This window comes from Cyprinodon tularosa, unplaced genomic scaffold (assembly GCF_016077235.1).
Source record: "Cyprinodon tularosa strain WSP-4 unplaced genomic scaffold, ASM1607723v1 ctg657, whole genome shotgun sequence".
Classification (NCBI taxonomy): domain Eukaryota; kingdom Metazoa; phylum Chordata; class Actinopteri; order Cyprinodontiformes; family Cyprinodontidae; genus Cyprinodon; species Cyprinodon tularosa.
Genome location: NW_024039404.1, coordinates 24163 through 50672, shown reverse-complemented (window position 1 = coordinate 50672; position 26510 = coordinate 24163). Strand labels below are relative to the sequence as shown.

Below are 26510 nucleotides of genomic sequence, written 5' to 3'. Positions count from 1 at the left end.
AGCAGAGCTGAGGTTAAATTTGTGCTGCTAATGTAATACAAAATCTGCAAGAGGAAATAATTTAAAAACCCATTACTAATTTAAATCTGAAGAGTACAGCTCATTTCTTTTTTCATCCTCTGGTAGGTTAAACATTGCCATGTATTTTCTATAATAGGGGGTTTTCATGTGACGTCGCGCTCACGTGACTACTCAGCGCGTCCGCCATATTGGGCGGCAGCCTTAAGGCCCATTCATACCTCACGTAAAAGACGGATACGGATACGTGTGGAGTGTTTCATACGTTCTAACCGTCGATTTCGCCCGTACTTTGACACGAAAATTGGGAGCTTACGCTTACGGACGAAACGGATCAATACGGAGCAATACTACCGGAAACGGTGGGGACGCTATTGAGTTTTTAGTACAAAATGTCAACCAAATCACAAAGAAGGTTAGAATGCAACAGAATCAGGTCTTGGACCATCGCCATGTTTTGATCAATGACGAATCATTGGCGCCCAGCACTGCCACCTAGAGGAAATACGGGTTATTGCGCACCTCAACGGACGGAGGTATGAAGGAGTCAACGGATAGAACGTACGGACAGAAATACGGACGTGCAGGCCAAACGTGAGGTATGTATAGGCCTTTAGGCAGTATTGACAGTGAAAAATGGTGAAATCGTGTGTAATTGTTGGTTGCACGGCCCGTGGAGGTGGAGATCAACGCTCTTTCTATCGCATACCAGCCGTAATCGTGAATCAATGTGAAAAAACAAAACAGCTATCTGAACAACGCCGTCACCTATGGCTGACACGGATATCCAGGTCCGATTTGGACGGTGTTAAGCTGGAACACGCCAGAGTCTGCAGTGCTCACTTTGTCACAGGTAATTAACTGTCAAGCATTTAAAACATGTAAGAATATATTAATAATAGGGCTTGGGCGTCATGACGTATTACTTTCCGTGGCCGCAATGTTGACCGTCTCCGCCGCCGCTACTCAGACTACTGCCTATGACCACCGCGTACTGGACTCCCTCTCTCGGCCGTGTTTTAATTTGATTAATTTCACCTTAACTTGATTTCAACCAGCGGGAAAAGGCTCAAATATGTGAGAAACCCGGAGGGTTTAGGGAGGTTTGGCAGTTAACGTTACTAACCAAACCTTTGAAACACATAGCAGCTAGTTAAAAGTACATTACATGCCTGAGTGGTTGTTAGCACTAACGGTTAGCACTGTTTGCTGGCTTTATGAGCTGCAGCTCCTGAACCCATCCATTCGTAAACTGCACATGAGACTCCAAGGACTTGTAGCTTTGGAACTGTTCGCGCGCCGTTAGCCACCTAGCATAGCGAGCCCTGCGTCGGATTGTTTACATTTTTACCATCTTATTAAAACTCACCCGTCCACGTATGATGGCGATTTCCTTCATGTACATCACTTCGACATCTCGTACCCAACCAGATGTGAACTGGTTGTGAGCCTCTAGACCCTTGTACGCTCTCATTTCCTCCAGTGTGCAGAGGGTTTTCACTGAACACCGGGTAATGAACTATGTTACCGTGCTCTACATTTGGCCAATCATCTGGATTAGTGCTAAACAAGGCACCGTGGAGGGCATAGGGGTCCATATGGTCGATCACGGAACATTTCCTCAGATATGTTCCATGATCTGGTGGCTCTAGCGTGCTGGCGTACTTATCTATTCGCGACATGATATATTTAATATACGATAATATGCCACCCAAGATGGCGGACCGGGAGCTGGCCAGTGACGTCACTGAAAACCCCCTATTGGTCCCCTCCATCTACATATTTCCTGTTTTTGTTGAAAAGTAGCCAACAGCTTCATGCTACCACATTATTTTAGATATGCTGTGCTGCTTTAATTTTTTTTAAATATACCAATACCATTTAAATGATTGAAATATAAAAAATGAGCAGAAACTTAAATTGTAATGCCTAACTGTTTTTATTCTTAGAGGGATGGATGCTGATGAGACAATACAAACTGAAATATGTTGTTTCTGAAAAAAAGTATAATTTTTTTAATCTGATTAAGAATGACTGTTTACACTGTTGTAATGGATGGATGAGTGTTGAAAGATTTCAAAGAACTTAAAGTCAACGCAAAAAAGAAATCATAGGTATGAATTATGGTGAGAGTGCATAGGTAGAGACTTTATTCCTTTCACCGAAAATCCAGTCATTATAAAAAATAAAAATAAAAAAAAAAGACATCAAACACAAGGAATCTTACATAAATTCACAACGAAAGCAACCTTTTTTGTACTATTAAGTAAACATCCCCAGAATAAATCAGGGAATTTTAAAACTCTACAAAGTCCAATTCAAATCCAAGCCATCAGGAGGGGAAAGCGCTAATCGTCCAAATCCTCAAAACTGTCCTCAGAGTCCAGATGGCTGCTGCTGTCCGTCTCTACAGAGACCACAGAGTAGAGGCTGCTGTTTATGGACACCAGGCTACTGTCGCTGTCACTGCTTCTGCTGCTGTCGTCGTTGATCACCATCACTTCAGCGGTGGCGGCTGCTGGAAAAAAATGGTTCAAACAATGTGAGATTGGGCCTGCAATCTTCAACAGCACCGAGTCTTGGAAGTAAGATTCGTTTTGTAGATGTCTTAAAGGAGATGCAACACGAAGTGAGGTAATTGCCATCTCATTTGTCAATGCAACTTTTTCTACATTCCAGGTGTTCTTCCCTAACCACCAGGCTGCCACTACCCTAAATAACAACGATGCTGCCACTTTGTGTTTGAAATGCTTACTCGCCTACAGCTTTAACACCTAGTCTGAGTTTTTTCACTCAGTCATAATCCTGGCTTTTAATAACATTTAGTCGGTTCTTTTATTTTAGAAGCTTATTTGCCCGACCAAATTGCTAAGAAATGACTTTAGCCTGCTGGGGCCAGAGCTACGGAACCAACTGACCCCAGTTGCCGATTAGTAAAAGCACCTTAAAAATGCAACTCCAACACTATGAACAGTTTTCCAAGTTTTATGTTGCTGTTTATTTTATTTTTTTTTAGCATAAGTGGCAGAAGGCTTCATAGTCACTGTTTAAAACAAGCTAACTTTAGTGTTGGAGGAATTAGCTTTTTTTCATGGCAGCAGCAGGATCAAGTTAAGTGGACCAGCCAATAACAGGACAGCTGATTGGCTGGCTGCATGTTTTCAGATGTAAATACATGCAATAAAGCACAATTCAGTCACGCAAGAGCATCTTATAGTGCATTTAAGGATGCCTAAAGGCCTGAACACACTGGTTGCATACGATTTTTTTTCCATGTCCCACTGACTAAATAGAGAGGCTCCAACCTGGCGGGGTAATGCAAAGCCTCCCTTTAATGAGTCTGTGTAGCATCTCAAACCAGAACAGATAGAGAACATTCATACGCCTATATTAAAAACATAAGATCTCATCTAAAGAATAGAAAAAGACATAAATAAACCCTGTGGGATGGTTTATATGCTGACTGAGGCAGCAAGAGGTGATCTTCAGGGAGAGATCTGTAAAGATTTTTTGTTTGTTTGTTTTTTTTAAATAAAAAGGTGAGACACGGCGTGCTTACCTCCTCCGTCTGCCCCTCATAATATTGTTTTTTTTTTTTTTGAGGCTCAAATAGGATCACTACTTTATCAGTTTTCTGTCCTCCTGAATTCCTATCATGAGTAAAGTATTCTTTTTTTAATGTTCCACTCATTGTTTTTGCACGAGTCTGTCCCGCTTACTATAGGCCAAGTGAGACTCCAAAACTGATTCTTTCCCTGTGCAATTAACTGATTTTCTATTTTCCAACAAAGCGGATGTGTTTTACTTTGTAACTGCGTCTCTGATCCTGTCAGACAAAGAACAATCTGCCGAATTGCTGTGTAGTCTGACTAATCAGACCTACGCAAGCCTCATGTGTAAAATGGTTTTGGTGTGATCAGCCCCCCCCCCCCGAATGAGTATCAATGACCACTAAACACCAAGACTTTGTCCGACACAATTTTCTGTCGGAACAGACGCAAAACCAGATTCGGTGTGTTCTGGCCTTTACATTAGCATGAGAAAATTAAACCCCATAAAAAATAAATAACAAAAAAACAGACCTTAACACAATTTATTTAGAAATGTAAGACTTTTTTTAAACAAACTGAGCTTCTATCTGTATGACTATGAAGTCAGAACACACCTCTCACCTTTCCTCTCGGTGATGAGGGTCTGCCTCCGGGCCTTCATGTCCAGACTGAGGTTCTCCACCATTCGGTCGATGCAGTTATCCAGAGCCAGACAGCGTGTCTGAGACTGGATGGCCTGACGGCAGATAGGACACTCATCTTTCTTATTGCGCCACTGCTTGATGCAGAAGGAGCAGAAACTGTGGGCACAGTTCAGGATGACGGCCTGTCAAAGAGCAGACATGTTACACATCAAAAGCTCAATTTTTCTTCCCTGTTTACCAGTTTTATGTTTGTTTAAAAGTTATGTTCCACTTGGAGTGCTGAATATTAGCTCAACTCGGAGGCGCCCTCTAGTGGTACAAATTGTAACTAGGGTTTCATAATGCTGGAGTGATGATGAAACTAACCTCAATGAAGAGCTCTGAGCAAATGATGCACTGAAGCTCATTCTCTAGGACTTCAGTGACCTGAGTAACAACCTCCTCTTTCTGGGCCCTTGCCTTTTCCTTCTCCTCCTGCAAAAAACAAACAAACAAAAAAAACATAAAATTTAGGACCTAAAAATTATGATCAATAACAAATGATACTAAACACAAAATAATGATTAACCTACCATAGTAACTTCTAGTTCTTTGTTTTTAGCCGATATAATTTCTTCAAAGCCTTTTCGAGAGAGGGCGAGTTCATCGATCACTTTCTTTTGCTGTTAAAAACAAATACGATCAAAACTTGATTAGATTCAAGAACTATTAAACACATTCAGTCTTAGAAGCTTTGTTCCTGCAAAAACATTGTTGGAAAATACAGTGGAAAAGACTGCTTCTTCCATCATATACAGATAATATAAATAAACAGGCTTATATGATGCAATTATTAGGCTTATTTTGATTTCCTTACCTCTAGCAAGGCCTCCTCAAGCTGTTTTTTCATTAGCTCCTCTTGTTGTTGCGTTTTCTCCTCCTGAATCAATTGGTACAATTAATAAAATATTTGAACTTAGTATTAGATTTATAGTTTTATTCAGATTAAAAGGCAACATGGTGGCATGATGTTTGCTTGAACTTCAGTAATAAAAAAAAAAGTGTACTCTTATGGCATTAAAACTAAAGCATTGAGAACAAAATGCAAATAAGAAAATTGTATTTTCAGAATTTGGAAACGGGGGCTAATCTAAACTGAACCCATGATCAAGTATGCAACAAAAAAAAAAAAAAAAAAAACTATAAATGTATTAAAGGAGGATTTATTCCTCTAGAGTTTGTTGTCCAGATTTACAAATCATGTTGTTGGCATTCTATGTTTTAGGGCAAATGTCCTGAAAATTAACTTCTCTGAGCTGTTATTGGTCATAATGCTGTTCCTTTACCTAAACCAATTAAATTCAAATGGTGTGGATAAAGGAATATATATATTAATTTACAAAAAACACTGGGCAGCCAGTCTGCTTCTATTCTTCATCGTTTGTTAGTTCAACTTCTAACCTCCGTCTTCTCTCTGCTTTTCCTGTCACTGTAGCTTCATCTGATCTGTTGCTCCATTTAGCTGGAGAGAGACTGGCCTGCTGCCTTCAACCACTTCCATAACAGATGATATCGTCCGGCCTGCTTTCAGTGTTTAGTCTTGTTTCTCTCCCAGACATAGCTATGGGCTCAGCCTTTATCATGATTAACTGTAGGTGCCATCTTTCATCCTTTTTGACAAATAAACTGTCTCAGAGCTAATCTGCTAAACTGTTTTCTGAACAGACTCACCTAAGGAGCTAGCTAACCTCTGCAGAAGGTCGTTCAAACTGAGCCTGGTTTTGCTGGAAGTTTCTTCCTGTAGTATTTCATTTCAGCTATTGGTGCATGTTTGGTGTGAGGGATGACAGTGGAGTCAAAGACAAAATACAATCGAAGTCTACTGGACGTCCCCTGGGGGAGGTCTGACAGCGGGGACATTTTTGCGCAAACGAGTATTGGTTTGTTGATTTGCCAACCCTAACCTACGCAGGAGTAGGAACGCCCACACACAGCTGCAGATATGCGTTAAGAGTGTTTAAGAGGCGTGAATCCTGCCTAGTTTCCTTAGAAATCTTAACAGACCTGGCTGTATGACCTTATGGATTGCCTTTTCAGAGGGCCTTTATACGACATGTGTTTTGAATGCATTATTTTTAAATAAACAGCCCTGGACTACAGTTTAAGAATTAACTGACATCTTTCTTGAACAGTTAAATCTTGAAGACCCTAGCTTTACTTTTATTAATTAAGATGTTGCAGGTTATTATTGTTCAGCTGATTTCCTTTTTTGTGTGGTTATTTTCTTTTTATTACATTTTATAGGCTCATGAGTACTTTAGTCCATGTGACAAAAAGTTTTAAAATAGCTGGCCTATCACATAAGAACCTCTGAAATCATATTTCAATAAGTGGGTGTAACTTCACCTAAGTTTGAGAGGTATTAGTACTTTTGCAATACTGCACCTCTAACTGCCTCTTTGTTTCGCTGAAGGATCTCTCTAACGTCTCCATCCGGTGCATTTTAGCTCTGAGCGCCTGCAGCTGACCCTGCAGCTCACGGATCTGCTCCTCTTTCAGAAGGCCCGCCTGTCTGGGCTCTCCTTCCAGAGATTCGACCTGCCTCTGTGTGTCGTTAACCTGCTCCCTCAGTAGCAGAATATTTTGGCTGTACCTGCAGAGATAAGAAGATAACATGAGACAAGCTAGAGGGGTGTTCATCTGAAAAAAATAGTTGTTCTCCAAACAGACATTGATTTGAACAAAAAAACCACCTCCAAAAAACAAACAACACTATTCATGTAACAAAACTCAGAAGTGAAAAGTATAAGGAGATGCTGCAAACTGTGTAGATGTCAAAACAACTGACTCAGACGGACGCAGGTGTCTAAAGGGATTCCTGAAAGAAATTTCTTGCAGCTGCTACCTAATCGAAGCCAACATGGAAACAGTTTAACACAAAAAGATCTTTTATTGATAAAACTATCATTTATAATCCTTAATATGAGGAAAGTAACTAAGAGTTTTTTTTTTCTCTGAAACACAGGATGACAGATTAGTGAAACTGGGCCTTACGTTTGCAGGTTGTTGAGGTCCCAGGCAGTACCGGAGCTTTCAGAAGGCTGCTCACCTTCATATACTTGTTTGCTGGATGCAGTCTCCTCTGGCTCTGGGTGATTGAGCCGCTGCCTTAGCTTCACAGGAGACAGAGGACAGGGCTTTGCGAAGGACTTGTCTGCAGAAGCGCAGCGATATAACTTATTCTTTGAAGTAGAAGGCTCGACTTCTTCCACACTTAGCTTCCTCTTATGCTTTTTGGGTGTTTGGCTTAGTTTGGGATCCTCATTGTAGCCCTTTTTCAGGTAGGGCTTAATGTCTTTGAGCGGCCGCCGGATGAAGATGTAGTCAAACTCTACTTTTGATCCTGATAAAGGAACTCCAAGCTGAATAGAGTCTCCGAGCCTGAGCAGATGAGGCTGCTCTGGAGGTATCCGCTTGTCATTCACCCACACCCCGTTTAGGCTCTGGGAAGTAAAGTAGAGCAATGGTTACAAACTGCTGCTGTATGTAATGTCCATACACACTTTGATAGTTCCATAGATGGAAAGATATTTTATTTGAATCTTAAGAATCATAAATCATAACAGCCAGAGAGACAGAGTTACACTTCATAGAGGGGGTAGACCAATACATTGACCGGCCGATGTTAATATTAACACAAAGATGTGTTCATTAGTGAATTCAGCATCCATGCCTTAAGATCATGTGAAGCATGTTAATTGCTCTACTATCCATTTGCTATCAATTGTAATTGTTTTGTTTGATTTGTTAATGTTTCCTTCATGTTTAAATTGATACTATAGAAGAATTTATTGAGTCTTTTTAAATCATGAAAATTACAAAAGAAAAGCTTTAGAAATCACCAGCACAAATATCAAAATGGGATTGGCCAATCTGGCAAAACTGCCTATTTCTGCTCCACATCTGATCTACATTTCAGAGTAGAGTTTAGAGGGAGGAGTCACTGGATCTGCTATAAGGGCTCTAGAAAAAGGTTAAAAAACATAAATTAAAATTAGACTTTAGGACATTTTAGCTTTCCTTAAACCCAAATTTAGTGTTATATCCCAAACTCAAAGGACTTGGCTCTGACTAATCTAATGGATTTAGTTCACACCATCCCATAAAAATAAGTAAAGGGAGCGTTCTTCCTGTCCAGTAAATCTATCATTAGAAAGATATCTATAGTGTTGGCATTACACAGCACTGTGCGTGGTGCAAAACTAACACTGAATATCACATCTCCTACATGGTATTCTCTCTGGTGGGGTAAATCATACAGAGGAACCCTAAAACCAAACCTGTAAATTACCAGAGGGTTTTTTTCCTCCAGGAGTAAAATGACCCTAAACATAAACTTCTCCTGTACTACTGATTAAGATGTAAGCACATTTATGTTCAAAGAGTAGAGTTAAGAGTCAAACACTGAAATATGCATCTTAAAAAAAAAAAAAAAGGACCCAGGACTGAACCTTGTGGAATCTCACAGGTTACATAGTTACATAGAGGAAGTTTTAGAAAAGGGTACTGAACACATTTTTTATACGTAGGGGTGGGCTATATATCGAATATACTTGATGTTTTTCGAGTTTCCTCATACACAGTAGTTAAAATGACTATCGCAACCATCAAGCACAAATTTGCATGACTACATTAAGCCGTCTGCATCTATTTCACAGAGAGTTTAATTTTTCCCAAACACTTTGAATGCATCATAACCCCATCCTCAAAACAGGATTATTTTCTGCACGGCACGCACACTACAGCAAGCGGAAACCGAAATATGGTGACAACAGGTGTTTCAGTTAGGCCAGGGGTAGGCAATTCTAGTTCCTGAGGGCCCGTATCCTGCAACCTTTAGATGTGCCTTTTGTTCGACACACCTGAATAAAGTAATTAGATGATTAAGAAATAATATTGAAGGCAGTATCGCAATCTTGATGAACTGACAGCACAGAAGATGTTTTCAGGTGGGCGTTCTCACTTACAAACATTAAAACTATTTTTTACCCACTGATCACAGCAAATATAGCAAAGCCGATCTCTGCCATTAAACACAGGAGCAGCAGAAGCAGCTCAACAGACTCTACTGGACACTCTACAGGAGAATTAAAGAAACGCTTGAGGCAGGTCGGACCTTAATGCATACAAGCATCAAAAAGCAGCGGGTGCTTTTTTGCTGCTTAAATCGTGTTAGGTGTGAACATAGCATAAGACGTGCCATCAAACCGTTGCTGCAAAAGGCAGCAGTACGGATTATTCCACCACCTAAAAAGACTTCTGCAGCAAAATAAAGAATTTTGTAAACCCTGCATGTCAGCGCCTCCCCGCTAACGAATTAAAACGTTAAATGAAGCTGATGACGGTGGCCTCATTGTTAGAAACAGCGATCCCATATAAGAGAAAAAGTAAGAGATGAAGGGAAATCACAGACGATATTTTTTACGTAATTTAAATGTTTTTTAGATGGTCCAACACCTGTGATGTCATGAGGTCTTGTTCAGAGGTTTTACAGGCATGTTCTAAGCTTGGTAATGTTCCCTATTTTACAAATTTTGTTGCTTTAAAATTCCCAGCATTTAAGATCAGTGCAAATAGTGTTGAGATGCTCTAATTTTTGGACAGTATTTCAACTTTTGTTTATGTAATGGTCAATTTATTTTATTATTCAGCTTTTTTTATTATGCATAAAAGAGCCCTTTTTTGTTTTACATTTACTTATTATTACGTGTTTTTGCTTTGTTTGGTTGCTGGGATCTTGTTAAGGATTTAATACTGACACCAAAAGACATAATGTTGCAATGTTATTTGTGAAAATCTTTTGAGCTGGTTAAAATAAAATGTTTTAAAATTAAAACCAAAAGTGTATTAGTGTATATCAGTGCATTTTTATGCAATCTATTGTTTTTAAAGATAATTCAAACATATTGTGATATATCATGTATCGTGATATAGCCCAAATATATTGTGATATTAGATTTTCTTCATATCACCCAGCCCTATTTATAAGTGATACAAAATAAATTTAAGAACATAGTAAAAAGGAGATAAGACAGTTTATGCTTTCACTAAATATGTTTAAGGAGAAAAGTGGGTGAGAACTTTAGCTCAATTGTAACCTGCTCACCTTTTTATCTGTTACTGTCCACTGGCCATCCTCCCTTTGCTTGAAGGAACAATGCAGTCTGGAGATCATGAGAGGGCACGTTGGAGATATCAGCTGATGGGTTACCTCCACACCACGTCCAATAGTGATCTAAACAGTCAAAAATAAACATGAAACTTACGTTTTCCTCTGCTGCGCTCCATGCAAAATACTAATGATAATATATATGGGTTACGTCATTCTCAATATCTGACAAGATCCCAATAAACATAAAAAAAAAAAATTAAGTAAGAGCTGAAATGCGTGATTAGAGCGCTTAAAATTTCTTGAAATTCGCACAGTCCTTAAAGTTTTGCCTGTTAGCAAACGTTAGCCAAACTGCACCTCTGTGTTTTCGGACAAACTGAGCCAGTCCGAGTTCTTTCCGACTCTCATCAGACATGAAACCTCCGACTCGGAACAGTCGTCCTCCTCAGACGAAAAACAGACCGTCGTTAAGCTATCCATGTTTTCGCATTTCGGCCTAAAGGCCACTTCGACCTAAACACCCCTCCAAACGTTACGGTTCTCCTTCATACCGCAGCTACTGGAGCTGTAGCCATGAAAGGCTACCTACAAACCGGAAGACGACGAGTTCCTTTCTAAATAAAAGCCTTCTACTACTTCTTTTTCTTCTTTGTTAGATTGGCGGATTGCAAACAGCTCATAGGTGCATACCGCCACCTACTGTACTGTGTGTAGCTCTGTAGTTCCACCTACTATATTCTATTTTTTTTATTTTTGTGTTATGTAAAAACAAAAATAAATAAAAAAAAATGTTTATTAATAACCAAATTTTCCACCCAATCCCCATCTATCCCTAAAATTTATTTAACAGTCCATTCTGTCTTTCTAGTTTCCTGACCATTATTAAGGGACACCAGAGACCTTTTATCCATCATTTCTTCCACTATTTTACCATTATTGTCCGTCTGTCTGCTTCCCCATAGACTATTATGTGCATTGGAGTCACTACACCTAACTTCTCTTCTTTTAATTGATCCTGAAATTGTATTAAATATCTCACTTTCTAACGTTTTAATATTTAAGAATCCTAATATTACCAATTTTTCCTGATTTAAATATTTCTACACTTACACATTCATATTAACCAGGTACCTGATGTTCTTTATATGCCAATCCATCCTTAATGAAAGTTGCACAACCTCCTCAACTACTATTGTAACTCTTATCTCTTCTGACTGAATTGTAACCGGGAATTTTAAAATCTAAACACATATAACATCCGGAGCTAATTTATAGTTCATGTACATATATATTTTTTTTTAAATCTTGACCATTAACTATGAGACTTCTAGCATTCCATTGAAGAATATGTATGACATTTTTTTTTAAAATCCTTTTCTTGATAATTTCCAGCTGAACTCAGAAGTTTGTGAATTTGATCCGCTTGGACCTCTTTCATGTCTAGGAACCGTCCTGCTGCTTCTACAATCGTTTTGATTTGATCACTTTTCTTTTTCATTTGCACTGTAACATTGATAATTTGACAAATAAATGCCACAAAGTTATTTTTTTTCACCAACATTGTATTTTAATCTCTATTATATTTATGCTTGCATGCATAGCATTCATCTGTTGAATTGATAACGTTTTGATTCTGTTTTCTTTGTGAGTCATTATTTTCCTGATTTATCTCTCCTTGACTTGTTTCTTTATTCCCAAGTCATTTGTACTTTCTTTTCTAACTTTCTTTAAAGCCTCAGCGTATGAAACCTTCTCTGTTATTTTTATTCTTTGTGCTTGTCTTGCCTCCCTCTGTACTATGCATTCACCATATGCTGCACTATGTTCTCCCCCACAGTTACAACATTTAACTTTGGCATCTTTATCACACTTTCCATATTCATGTGAACCTCCACACTTTGCACACATAATTTCCCCTTTGCACTCCTTAGCGACATGACCCATTCTTCGGAAACAAAACATCACCATCATTGGGTTGGGAATGTACTCTCTCACCCTGAAGTTTATATAGCCAATCTGCACAGATTCTGGAATCACATTCTCAAACTGCACTACAACTGCCATGGTGTCTTTAACAACTCCATCTCTTTTGTGTTTAATCCTTGTTGCTTCACTTATTTTTCCTCCTTTTATTTTGGAACACCTGAAATTACCCCTCCTAATCTTGTAGCTGCGCCACAGATTTATGTTTTGATTCTTTCACCAACAAGAGTTGTCACTTTGAGAATCTGTTCTTGTTGTTTTTTGCTAACAGCAGAAATTAATATCTTATGGTGTTCATTATCCTGGCTGACTGGCTTGATTCGTCCAATTTCCTTCTCAATTGCTCAGTTGATGTAAGTATCCTCCCTCTTGTTTAAACTCGACTGTAACTTTCCACTCCTCTTCCCCATTTGCTGGCTCTCCCTGCGCTTGTATTCTCTGACTTGTATTTGTTTTTGTCTTTTTTACTTCTTTCTTCTCTAACCTCACACCCAATTGACCAACTTCTATCTTTTTCCTCTCTTCGCCTCATTTCAAGCTTTCTTCTTGAAGACCTAGACATCATCCACTCCATTTCCTCTCCACTATTTCCACCTGATGTGGAAGCTATAAAGCTACATTCAATATACAGTTTATGCAATCTGCCAAAAAGTTTTTAACTCGTACTCCGACTTCATTTGACACTTTTCAAAATTCAAAAGCAAACTATTGGCAAACATGATTACTGTGGAAAACATGAAACAATAGAACGTGTTATACTGGAATGTCATAAATATGAAAGCAAGAGAAGATATATGAGGAGAGAGTTTGAATGTATTAAGGAAAAGGTTAATTTATTAGATATTTTGAGGAAGAATTTGGGGAGTAAACATATACAAATAACTATTTGATTTTTAAAGGAAACTAAATTATTTCATAGAATTTGATTATAGAGAGGGTGAATGTGTGTTGGGTAGAATACAAAGTTATATATAAGTATGTAGTTTTTTTTCTTTTCGTTTTTTTTAAAAAAAAAATTAAAAAAAATAACCGTACATACATTTTATTTGTCAAATAAATAAATACATGGGCTCTATGAATTTTTTACATTTTAAAATGGCCTACATTTATCATTAACAGATTTATTTAAAAGACAATGAATCATAAAATGTATTTGAACGTTTTCAGACGAGGATAAGTGAAAGAAGATGGATGGATGGGATGGATGGAATAGATTAGAATAGAAGTTTCTTTATTGTCCCACATTGGGCAAATTCTGGTGTTTACAGCAGCAAAAAGATTATAGAAAAAATGGTCACACAAATGTGGACCTGAGAAAAGTGCAAAGGAATAACATGATAGTGAAGAGTTAAAAGATGAACAATAAAATACTGTATTCTATAGCTCTTTCAGACAGACTGCTGCACCCTAAATGCACCAGGGAGCGTTATCACAGATCCTTCCTCCCAGCAGTTGTAAGACTCTATAACCACCACTGTTCCCAACAATCTCAATAAGTTGTTACATTCATGCTGATTTTGCACAGTTTCTACCTTAGTCGGTTAAATAACATACTGCTGTCATTTTCCACATCTCTGATGTTGCTGCTATTTTACAAATTACTGTAAAAATGTCCTCCGATGTATACTGGTTATTTATTCTCCAGGTGCGCAGTTTTATATTTTTTAAAACACTTTACAGTACGGTATTTTGTTTATTTCTTTTTTTAACTCTTCACTATTGTGATATTTGTATGCACTCTTCTGAGGTCCACATTTATGTGACCATTTTTTCTATATTTTTTTGCTGCTGTAACACTAGAATTTCCCTATAAAAAGAGATTTTCTTTTCTATTGTATTCTATTCTATTCTACTCTATTATATTCTAGTCTATTCTTTTCTATTCTATTCTAATCTATTTTATTCTCTTCGACTCTATTCTTTTCTGTTCTATTCTATTCTTATCTATTCTACTCTATTCTATTCAACTCTACTCTAGTCTATTTTATTCTATTCTGTTCTACTCTACTCTATTCTACTTTATTATATTCTACTCTACTCTAGTCTATTTAATTCTATTCTACTCTACTCTATTATATTCTTCTCTATTAATTTCTATTCTAATTTATTTTATTCTATTCTACTTTATTATACTCTACTATATTCTATTCTACTCTATTCTTTTCTTCTCTAATCTAATCTATTTTATTCTATTCTACTCTATTCTTTTCTTCTCTAATCTAATCTATTTTATTTTATTCTATTCTACTCTATTCTTTTCTATTTTATTCTAATCTACTAGATTCTATTCTACTATATTCTTTTCTACTCTATTATTTTCTATTCTAATCTATTTTATTCTATTCTTATTTTCTATTTTATTCTATTCTTATTTTCTATTTTATTCTATTCTACTTTATCTATTCAAATCTCTTCTACTCTGTTCTATTCTATTCTCTAACTGCATCTAGTTTTTAAATGTATGTGTTTAATGTTTTTAAATGTAGATTTTTGTGTTTTCGGATAACCCGTTAAAGGAGCATCCTAAGTGGAACTTATGCTTTATTCTGTAACCGCCAGTTCACTCGGGCGACCCCGCATCCAGAAACAGGCGCACCCCGAGCTCCAGGCGGGACTTCCTCTCTCGTGCGGATGCGACATCAGGGCTTTGGCAGGCAGAAAGGGCTTGGTCGGGGTGTCACCGGGGTCCCGATCCGCGCGTCTCTCTCCGGATCCCGGCCGACTGGACGCCGCTGATCGCCCCCACATAGAGGAGCCCTGTCCTCGGCTATGCTGCCCTGAGACCACCGCCACCATCCAGCCCCGCCAACATGTCTGATGTCAACAGGACTGTTCAGAAATGGCACGCCAGTTTTAGAAAAGGCACAGACTTTGACTCGTGGGGGCAATTAGTGGAGGCGATAGATGAGTACCAAATGTAAGTTCCCAGCATGTGTGTCCTGTCTGTCCCCATCGGTTTACCCTTAAAGATGCGCTTCTCATTCTTAAATGTAGATTCAATCTAAGGCGGTCTGTGCTGAAACCTGCAGGGTTTAGATAACGGCTTCAGAATAAGTTATGCTGAGAGCTGTCAGTTCACAGCAGTAAATAAACCCTTCCCATCCATGACGTGATGTGGCATTTGTTGCAGAGGGAGTGGGGTTTGTCTGTGTGCTGCATCCACAGCAGCAGCTCCAGCTGTTTGATGGAGCCATGGAAAAACCAAAGAGAGCTTCGTGTTTTGCAGGGCAGAGAGAAAAAGAGCCCATATTCCTCAGAGTATTGAGAAATAGTCAGCCACACCCTCTCATTGTTATGGGTGGGTTTCATATGTGTTCACAGAGGAAAGGCTTTGTCCTTCTCTGAGAAAATCCTCCTCCCTGTTTCAGGCTGTAATCTTTTTTCATAATTATTCATTTGCAGCTGTTATTTTTAATAGTAAAAAAAGGCAAAGAACACCTGGCAATTCCATGTTTTAATCACAAGAGGGCGCCAGATTTCCTGCATTTAACATTAAGATTTTTCCTTTTGATTTGTCATTAATATTTTTTGAAAGCTTAAAACTTATTCTATGCTAGTAAAACCACAAGCATTTTCAGACTCAAATAATTCCCCTGGACTTTCTAATTAAATTCTGTTTATTGGAGGGGAAAGTATTAGCTTTGAGCTTTTTATAATAGTCATGGGATCCATTATAATAAAATAAAAGTGCTGAATTGTAGTGTGGTATATGACCACTGCTTTATAACCAGTAGACAAACAGATTTAACTTCAAAATCTGACTCTTGGATTTTGGTTTAATTTGATTTTTGTAAATTATTCTTAAAACTAGCTGTTTTAGTGCTTCAGTCCAGGACAGCTAGACCAAAACAGAAAGTAAGAAGCTTTTCTTTTGGTATTCATAGGAAATTATTTTGTGAATAAAAATCTTATGTGTGAACTACTTTGAAATAAATCACCGCGATTCAGTATGAAAATGTTTTTTTTCCTCTGGAAAAAGTAAATAGAGGTTATAAAAAATTATTTTAATCTGGAAAATGATTTGAAGTTTTCTTTTTTTCAGATTGCTTGGGCAAACTGCATTGATTAGAATAAAAAAAGGATAGAGGTTTTTTTTTTTCAAGCCCTAGAAGTTTGACCTGTAGAGGTTAACTTAGGCCTGGTTTTAGGGCTGAAACAATTAATTTGATTAATTGATTATTGAAATAATCGACAACTAATTTATAAATCGGTTAATCGTTAAATGGATTGTAGAGACTGTAAAAGATGCCTTTAGCTGACAGAGCGACCCACTTAGAGCGGTAATTATATCAAAATTGTAAAAAAAAAAAATATATATATATATATATATGTAAGCATTTTGCATTTAAGATTTAAAAAAACTTTTTTTCTGTTTATATGCTATATCCAGAACTCCTCAAGTGGAAACGTTTTAGTTTCACATGGTTTAATTTCGAAAAAAAATCTTCTTTAAGGAACCTTGCGCTGTCCAATAATTAATATTTAAAATAACTTACAGATTCATCTATTTGCGAAGTATTCCTTAAAGCAACAGAACCACCTTATGTGTTTTTATTTTATTTAACCAGGAAACCATTGAGATGAACATATCTTTTTTTCTTTCTTTCTTTTTTTTAGGAAAGTCTGGCTAGAACAGCATCCTTACATGTTACAAGTTACAAAACTTTGATTTTTGAATAAAATACCTAAAGGAAATAAAAAGATTTTCAATCAACATACAGTTGTGGTGGAAAGTTTACATAGCCTTCCATTAGAGACAGAAAAAAATCAGCTGCCAGTAAAGTAGATTGAAATTGACAAAAGTAATACTTAATACAAATGATAAAAAATAGTATTAAAGAGAGTACCACTCCCTCAGACCCTCTGTGGCATAGTGCAGATTAGAGGTGGCATATCAAAGGTTGCAAATAAGACTTTGTTTGGAGTCCTGATTTGACACTTTTGAATAATTTAGAAAGATTAAAAGTTTAAAAAGCCCTTCACTAATTGTAGTCAGAAGTGAATGTTAGTTTTTTTCTGTAAAACATTAAGCTTTAAATGGTAACGTTAAGTGTTTGATGATCTCATCTAACTGTTCATGTGCTATAATTCAGTCTAGCCAGACAACTACAGAAGGAGGTCCAGTCTACAAATTCTTCAGACTTCACAGAGGAGCAGAAGGTAACATTTTATTGAGTTATATTTTCCTTCCTGCTGCGTCTCCAGACCAAACTCTGCTGCTGCAGTTTAACTAATAACTGTTTGTGTTTTGTTTTTATTTAAAGAAAAACTTAGGAAAGATTGCAACATGCCTGGAGATGAGAAGTGCCAGTTTACAGGTTTGTTTCCTCATTTCTATGAATATTGGTAAATGATTTTAAATGGCAGATACCAAGCCTGGGCACTGTATGACACCCTGCAGATTCTAGACCCAATTCGGTCCAGGTCCACTTTGTCTATAGAGGAAACTGGTCAGTTGCTGAAGCATCAGTAGGTTGCAACAGTAAACGAAGAAAAGCATCACAGAGGTTGTAGCCTCATTAGAAAGATAGAGCTCACATTCTGGCTTTCCATGTAGCATGGTAGATGAGGCCTGCAGTTACCTGAAGCTCGTACCTCTGAGGATATTTTCTTTGTCTTCCAAAATGTAATCTAAAAATATGGACAGTAAGTAAATAATTTATTCTTAGACTTACAGTCCCTTGGAAAAAAATTAACAAACCTTTTGCATTTTCATATTTTGTTATAATTATACACCTTAAGGTTTTGTCATGGATCTATTTGATGGAACAAGCAAAATGCTGGATAAATGCCTGAAAAACTTTGCCTGATTATCTGCAAAACTGTCCAAGATCAGTGTAATTGGATGCAGAGCTTCTGTTAAGGACAATTTTCAGTTGTTTCCACAAACTATGAATAAATTTAGGTCAAGACTTGGCCGTTCAGCTAAATTTCAGATCTGAAGGTAAGGCTAGTTTATTAAAGCAAAAAGCTTTAAAGTGGTTCACATGAGGACGTAAGAGAATTAACTGAGATAAAAAGATTAATAACAATGAAAAGAAAAGTTGGACTCAAATGTAACAAGTTATTTTTAGAGCAAAGTCAAAGGCCACTCTAACATAAATCTGGATTTAAATCAGTTTAGGGTTTTAGTGGTTTTACATTTTCTGGGGGTTAATCCAGGTTAGGGAATATAGAAACTAAAGGCAGCTTTTATTGTTTGGTTCTGGGTATGCAAAGTAGATTAGATCCATATTTTGAAAATCATTATAAAGATCTGGTGCTAAATAAAAATGCATTCATTTACACTTATTGGTATACAAGCACTTACACTGGAAAAATTATCTAGAAATAAGTAAAAATGTCTTAAATTAAGTGTATTTACCATTAATTTGAGAAGGTAAATGCTATATTTTGCCAATGGAATGAGTATTTTTAATCTTAAAATATGATAATTAGATAATATGAACTTGAAATAAGACAATGCAATTGTGTTTTCTTATTTTAAATATAAATTGTCTTGTTCCATTGGCAAAATGCATCTTTTTCCTCCTCAATCCAAGAACAAATTTACTTATTTTAAGAAAAAATTACTTATTTAGATTTGGATTTTTTCCAGTGTAGGCATAGTGAATGAAGCACAGGGGATGTCATTAAGCTAAAATCAGCAAACATGTTTTTAATAATAGCTTACCGTAGCTATAATATGAGGAATTAAAAATACTTTGATCATTTTTAAATGCCTTCATTATGCCTGTTTTTTTCAGTGCACCCAGTCGAAGGAGGAATTCAAGTTAGAAGACCTCAAGAAACTGGAGCCTAGTGAGTGTCTGAACGTTGATGTTCACTAATTAGTAGGAGTTGCTGCTAAAATGTGTCCGTCTTTGTCCTTTTCTCCACAGTAATAAACAACATACTCACCTATAACAAAGAGTTTCCATTTGATGTCCAGCCTGTGCCATTAAGGTGAGCTTCCAATCAGTGAATGCTTCTTGTTGAAATCTATGGGTTTCAGGAAAATATTCTGGAATTTTTTTTAAATTGAACCTAATATTTTCTTGGCTGATTTACACTAGCAATATATTTAGCCGTAATCCAAATATTTATGCTGAAAGCGAAATGTGAGATTTGTTATAGTTTATCACAAGAAGTTATGTATCTATTAAAAAAAAGTCAGCTTAGTGTATTTTAGAAGCAAAAGATTATAAACAGAACTTTTACCTCCCTATTTATGGAGCATTGTTACTACCTTTTTTTTCTAGAGATATTTTTGGTTGATATGCATATTTATGTTGTCCGTCCTTAAGAAAAATGAATGTTTCCTTGCCCTCTGTCAGGAAAATCCTTGCGCCGGGAGAGGAGGAGAACTTGGAGCTGGAGGAAGAGGATGATGCTGCTGCAGGAGCAGGTTCAACAGAAGCTTTCCCACCGAGAGCTCCTGGTATGCTTTCTCATAACCAAGCACAGACTGAAGGCTGCTCTGGTTTGTCTTTGGACGCATGTTTGACCAAGTATATTTTTATCATATCTGTCGTTGCTGAGCATGGCTTCATCACTCATCCTAACCTGCATGATTCGCAGCATCCACAGATATGGCTTCAATCTTGTACAGAACACATCTCTATTGATTCAAAGATTCTAACAACTAGCAGATGCGATGAAAATGAACAAATTGTGTTTTTCAATGTTACATTTAGAGAAGATCTTTTTGACTCTGAGTGGAAACGTTTTCATTTAATCTTTTTTGCAAAGTTAGGGATATCTGTAATTCAGCTCTTTCCTAATAGGACATAGTTTACTGGTCCAGTTTGATTTATATGGAATCTGATCATTGCTGTTATTCACATTTAGCGTGCAAGATTTAAAATCATTCTCTTAGTTTCTCGTTTTTATTTATGTGTGTTGCTTCAGACAAGCTCCAGATTTTATTGCATGATTTCCAAACAGTCTAGAAAAGTATGAAAAATTTTAATAAGGATTTGCATGTTGAGACCTATTTTTTCCAGTCTTAGTCTCTAAATTCACAATTCAGTTATGTATCTATCTCACTTTTACTTTAATCACTCATTTCTAAACAACCATGCATATAACTTCACCTTAGGCTATGATAGATGGGTACCACCCTGTTAAAGCTACAGTGTGTAATAATTACGGGATATACAGTCAGAAATGTAATATATTATACATAACTATGTTATTTATTATCATCTACGAGCTCGTTGCCTTAGAATTTGTTATTTATAATTACATAGGAGCGGGTCTCGCAGCCATGGAGGCAGACATCTTTGGGCTACGGCAGCGCAGAGCCAAAAAACTAGCGATTGCGAGATCGCCAAAACGTCACAACGATGTAGAAAAAATAACGGGTATATTTATTATCTTAAGTCTACATGAAATCTATACCCTACACAGACTAATGAAATACTATCTGTAAAATTATCTATGTAAACAAACCTCATCACTTGAGAAGGTAGGTGATGCGGACGTCGTGGAAGACATTTTGTCCCGTAACGCTCGCCGCACTGTTGGGGGGGAGATGTTCATGTTGCTGCAGTCTGCAGTGTGACCGCTAGATGTTGCTAAAAGTTACACACTGTAGCTTTAACTGAATTTTTGAAAGATTATGCCAAAATAATAGATATCCAGATAGTAATAATAAAAACATTTGCATTATTTTTGAAATACTTCAAATCAAATGTAAAAAAATTACAAACAAGCTTCTAGAAAATAAATATATTGCAATAACTTTTATTGAAGGAGCTAATCTTTTCTTTCTGCTTGTTTTACAGGTACCCTGTTGCCACGGTTACCCTCAGAACCTGGAATGACACTACTCACAGTAAGAATAGAAAAAATTGGGTTGAAAGACGCCGGCCAGTGCATCGATCCTTACATGAGCATCAGCGTCAAAGGTAATCACTTCATAGACAAGGTTTTCAGCCGCCATCTTGTTTTTTCTCTGTCCCAGAGGGAAACATCTAATGACCTGAAGAAAGATCACCTTCTTCCAGTCATGAAAACCTGCCTCTGTCTGTGTGTTCTGCCTTCAGATATGAACGGCGTGGATCTGAACCCAATGCAGGACACTCCTGTGGCCACCAGGAAGGAAGACACGTACATTCACTTCAACGTGGATGTAGAAATTCAGAAGCATATAGAGAAATTACCAAAAGGTGATTACTGTCATTGTGTAGAAACCAATTGATTCAGAGGCATTTTTTTTGCTTCTTTGCTTCATGTCCTGGCAGGAAATCTGAGGCAATGCTGGTAAATCAGAAGCATGTGGTGAAATTTATGTGGGACTGGTTGCAATACTGTTTACTGGCAGATTTGTACCACAAAAGACCCCAGGAAATAGTTACAGAAATCTTACATTGTTAAAGTAGATTTATGAATACATAATCACTTGATTTAAAAAAAAAAATCTCCTAATTAAAAACATAGCTAACTTACAAGAGAAACAAACTAATTTTCACCTTTCAAGTCTTCCAAAGTGTCCTTTTAAAGGTGTGTTCAGACTGAACGCTGTCTCCGCTGGGTTTTATAGGTGGGATATTTTGCAAAAAACATTTAATCCGAAAAAATGTCTTCCTTTCAGCCCTCATAGATAAAATCTCTAATTTCCTCAAACTGTTTCGTACTGATGACACATAAATTGATGCGGTGGTGAACTCCCTGGTTTTAACTAATCTCAAACATATCATTTGAAAAACAAATTGGAAATATTTATACATTTTTTTGGTTGGGATTTTTAGAGTTAAAAACTAGACATCACAAACATGTTTAATGTGATTAATCACACTTTATAAAGTTTGCATAGTCTTTTACTATGCGATTATGAAAAACCATTCATACATCAACATACAGTCACTGTGTTCAATGGGATTTTATATTATAGAATCCAAAAAAAGAAGTTTTTTGGATTGTATTGGTAAAATACCCCAAATTAAGCAAAAAAAAAAAAAAAGTTGTTTAAAGCTGCAAATGATAAAACACAACTTATTATTTTTGTTAAATATCTGCTGTAGGAAAAGTGTTGCCATTTTCAATTTCTTTTTTATATTTTGAAGGTTAAAAACTAGGGTTGAAAAGGAAGTGTGAGTTGTCTTCAAAAGGGTTTTATTTGATGTGTAAACAAATAAAAAAAACAAAAGCTTAAAACTATTTTTAAGCTTGTGTCAAAAATTTAGACCCTAAAAACTTATTTCTGGTTATTTAATTGTTATTCTATAGAGAAAATTTTATAAAATAAAAAATATATATACCTGCTAAAGCTTCTCAGATTGGTATCTATCATCAAACTGTATTCAAAACTATAAGTTAACATTTTTAACCCCTATTAAGACCAAGGTTCCAAAGAGCCATAGGTTGCAGACCTCTATAAACAAACAAACATTATTGGATAAATTGGTGGAGGAGAAAAACATACATATACTTTACTAATGCATTAAAATCTTCCTCATCAGTGTCTTCAGCCTGTATTCAGTCCAGGTGGACTGGTTAATTGAGGTTCCTGTGGTTTGTTAGAGAATAACAGCAATATGGAGACAGAGGAAACATAATAGGGGCAGCATCATGCTGTGGGATGGCTTAAACGCTTTAAATTTACAAATTTTTCATGTAATGAAAAGAAGAAAGTAGGAGTTCCACTTTGATTTCTTCCGCTGTATATTTAGTCATGGTATTGATATAAAACTAACGTCTTCTAGGTGCAGCTATCTTCTTTGAATTCAAGCACTACAAGCCCAAAAAGAGGTTCACCAGCACAAAATGCTTCGCCTTCATGGAAATGGATGAGATCAAACCTGGACCCATTGTCATTGAACTGTGAGTGTGTTTTTTTTTTTTTTTTTTTATAGCAACTATTACATTTCCAGAAAATCATGACATAAAAAGGAAACACATTTTTTTTTCTTTCAGGTACAAGAAGCCCACAGATTTTAAGAGGAAGAAACTGCAGCTGCTCACCAAGAAGCCACTTTACCTCCATCTTCATCAGACGCTACACAAAGACAGCTAAGCCTCCTCTTTGGACACGCCCCTTTCATCTTGCTGCACATCCGGGGAAATGCGGTGCTCCTCCTCATCGTCACATTCAGCAATACCAAATCAAAGGCTGCAGTGTGAAGAACTTCAAAGAAACTGATGCCCTCACACAGATTTTATGAATTAATGTGCATTTTCTTTTTTCCCAAACTTACACCAGCAGCAGCATGTTAAAGCAGGTTGAGACTCATCATGTTCAGTCTTCCACACACAGCTTTCTGATTTGTCCTTTGTGTTTAAGGAAGGGGATAGGTACTTCACTTTAGCGGTTTGCTTTTTTTTTTTGGTGTTATCCCCTCTGAACTCTGGACTTGCAAATGGGAAGAAGTAAAACATTAACTCTTTAATCCAAGCACTGCGTTGGGAAAACTCTAATCCTTTTCTGGAGCTTTTTATTTGTTCAGCTTAAAGTTTGCTCTCTTATTGCTGCAGAATGCGTCAGTAAAAGGGGTTCTAACTCGAGGGCATTTAATCACTAAAATTGCAGCAGTGAAGATGTTACTGAGCCAACATGTCAGCTTGTGTGCCATAAGGAATCAGTAGCGACAGAAATATGTCCAACTCATTCGTACAAGAGCTTAGGCAGATTCAGGCACAGTTCCATAATAAAAACTGATTTCAAAGGGAACAACCCTGCCAATTGTGCAAAAATATGTTTGGCAGGATTTGCTGCAGCTAGAATAAAATAAATAAGTAGGTATTTATAACTTGTCAAAAGTAAATAACTTTAATTATAAACAAATCATTAAAATCTTTAAATGTTGAACAAACAATACAGTTCTGTGAAAAGTATTTGCCCTCTTACAGATACAAAAAAAAGATCCTGTTTCTTTTATCCCTCATTTAAATGTTTAGGATCAAATAAATGTTATCAGCAAATATTACTCGAGTAAATAAAAAATATAGTTTTTTTTAATCCTATTATTTATCAAAGACAAACATTTCAAAATGTACTAAAATTGAACAGGGTTTCTTTTTTCTTTTTAAACACAATAATTGGTTTCCTCACCTTTGGCGGCAACAACTTTTTATTATCTAACGAACAAATTGGACCCAGGACTTTAATCTTATCGTCCCTAAAATGCTGCACTGGTTCTTGGTCATCAGGGTAGAAACTTTTCCATGGAAGCCATTTTTGTTCAGTCAAAATGTTGGATCATTAACACTGATCTTAACTGAGGTAAATTAGATCTGTGGAGCTTTAAAATGTTCCGTGTTCGTTAAGGACCTCCTAGCTGGGTCAGTAATGCCCTCTTGGAGTCAATCCTGTTTAACTTCTACTGCCAGGATGGTTCCTGTGGTTTTTCTGGATTCCTAAAGACTAACCAGACTGATGTCAATGACTTCTGCAGTTCTCGAATTTCTTTAATGGTATTTTGCATTTTGGGTTCTTTAAGCCTACTTCATGCTGTCAGACAGTTTATTAAAGCGTGTTTCTTGCCTCTAATGCCCTGGTGGTTCTAAGGCCTGGGTGCAGCAAGTAAGATCTAACCCAAAAAGAACTTACACTCACATTAAGCCATTAAGAAAAAAAACATTTAGTGTGTAAAAGTACTTTCTATATTTCATTCTATGGTTCATTTATGTTCTCGCTTTAACATCCCACAAGGCTTTGTTTGGTCACAGCTTTTATTTATAATCAGTTCAGGTTTATTCTGTGCTCGGGGGTTAAAAGGAAGAAATCTGCCTCACAGTAATTCTTTTTAGTTTTTATTTAAATGAAGCAACAACAAACAATTTCAATGTTGTTTAAAACCCTGTCAAAAACTACAGATTGTACTGATTTTATCCAGTTTTATTTTAACATAACATTCTCAGCTACTATTTTAATAAGATTGTTTGCAAAAGGATGCGTTAAAGTTGTCTTGGTATTTAAAGGAGCTCATTCCCCTTTAGTAATTTCCCCACTTATTTAGTATTAAAGTGCAGTTTTACATCTGACAAAATAAATCAAATGAATGGAGCAAAGTTTGAAAAAAGTAGTTTGTTCAGATTTTTCCAAACCTGAACTGTTTTACCTCAAGACGAAGGTTAAATGAAGCTGTGATAAGTAGCATCTTTACAGGACGATTGTTCAAAAAGAATCCATTACTTTGTAATGCTATTTAACTTCACTGTCACATGTACCTGGTAAACAAATCTGATTGCAGACTTTATTTTTGTAATGTCACTTAAATGAGGACAGCGAATTAACTTGTGAGATTGGCTGTGTCTGAACGTCCGCCCTAACCCTTATACAGATCACTATATAGGGGTTGCATTTTATGTCTAGTGGATTAAAAAGCAGTGCAACCAAAATTACCCACAATGCACCTTGCAAACTAGTGGTCACTAGATAAGTAGATATATCCCAGAAAAAGCTCTCCTCACAAAGCATTATGGTATTCATCTTTGGGGCGAGAGAGAACAAAGATGGCCCCCACTCTATATAGTGATGGAGGGGTTAGGGAAGACGTTTGACGCAGCCATAGACTAACTGTAAATGTGTGTCAGGAACTGTTTGCCATTTCTGTTGACATATTTGTTCAAACATTTACAGTTATTATTTGAATGATAAACTATAACCGAGGCAGTTTGTAACCAGTTCCCATGAAATTGTGTTTTGTAATGAAATATAAAGTTGTGCCTAAATGTATAGAGCCCCTCCTCCCAAATATGTTTACCTAAGTTTGATATTAAATATGCAGTTTTAACAGTGGTGTCAAAAGTACACACATTTCTTAATTAGAAGTATAGATACCGCAGTTTAATAAACACCAATAAAAGTTGAAGGATCAACTTGACCTCTTTGCTCAAGTAAAAGTAAAAAAGGAAGTGCTCCAAAAACTACTTAAAGTACAAAAGTATGAAGTAACCTTTAAAAACAAAACAGCCAGATGCCACTATATGAACTGAAAGCTCAATTTTTCGACTATTTGGAAAAATTCTTTGAGATAGGTCCAAGGATGAGGGAGGTCTTGTTGGTCTCCATCTCCCGATACGCTCTCGCCTGTGTCCGACCTTTCAGACATTTCAACATCTTTTTCTGCATCCTACATTGTAGCATGGCATAGACAATTCACGTTTGCAGTTTGAAGAACACCTGCTTGCTTCTGATGATTTCCTTTAGCTAACCAATGAGTGCTTGCGTTATATGAC

At 36.8% G+C, this 26510-nt stretch overlaps 2 protein-coding genes across 5 annotated transcripts; one reads left to right on the top strand and one right to left on the bottom strand.

Moving 5' to 3' along the window:
- Positions 1 to 2204: 2204 nt before the first annotated feature.
- rnf8 (ring finger protein 8, E3 ubiquitin protein ligase) lies at positions 2205 to 10979 on the bottom strand. 4 transcript variants are annotated; one of them, XM_038309113.1, is made up of 9 exons: positions 10722 to 10979; positions 10359 to 10487; positions 7247 to 7695; positions 6638 to 6845; positions 5070 to 5132; positions 4786 to 4875; positions 4580 to 4687; positions 4191 to 4395; positions 2205 to 2536 (listed from the first exon to the last, which is right to left on the bottom strand). In XM_038309113.1, the coding sequence occupies exons 1-9, from the start codon at positions 10842 to 10844 to the stop codon at positions 2367 to 2369; spliced, it is 1545 nt and encodes a 514-aa protein (XP_038165041.1). In that variant the 5' UTR covers positions 10845 to 10979; the 3' UTR covers positions 2205 to 2366. The 4 variants fall into 4 exon arrangements, with proteins under 4 accessions (XP_038165041.1, XP_038165042.1, XP_038165044.1 ...); XM_038309114.1 differs by having other exon boundaries at positions 2205 to 2533; XM_038309116.1 differs by having other exon boundaries at positions 2368 to 2536; positions 4184 to 4395.
- A 3990-nt stretch (positions 10980 to 14969) lies between these two features.
- On the top strand, positions 14970 to 26065 carry aida (axin interactor, dorsalization associated). The gene is made up of 10 exons (XM_038309112.1): positions 14970 to 15264; positions 17441 to 17507; positions 17612 to 17665; positions 19094 to 19148; positions 19229 to 19292; positions 19664 to 19767; positions 21116 to 21238; positions 21377 to 21499; positions 23036 to 23153; positions 23247 to 26065. The coding sequence occupies exons 1-10, from the start codon at positions 15158 to 15160 to the stop codon at positions 23344 to 23346; spliced, it is 915 nt and encodes a 304-aa protein (XP_038165040.1). The 5' UTR covers positions 14970 to 15157; the 3' UTR covers positions 23347 to 26065.
- Positions 26066 to 26510: the final 445 nt, after the last annotated feature.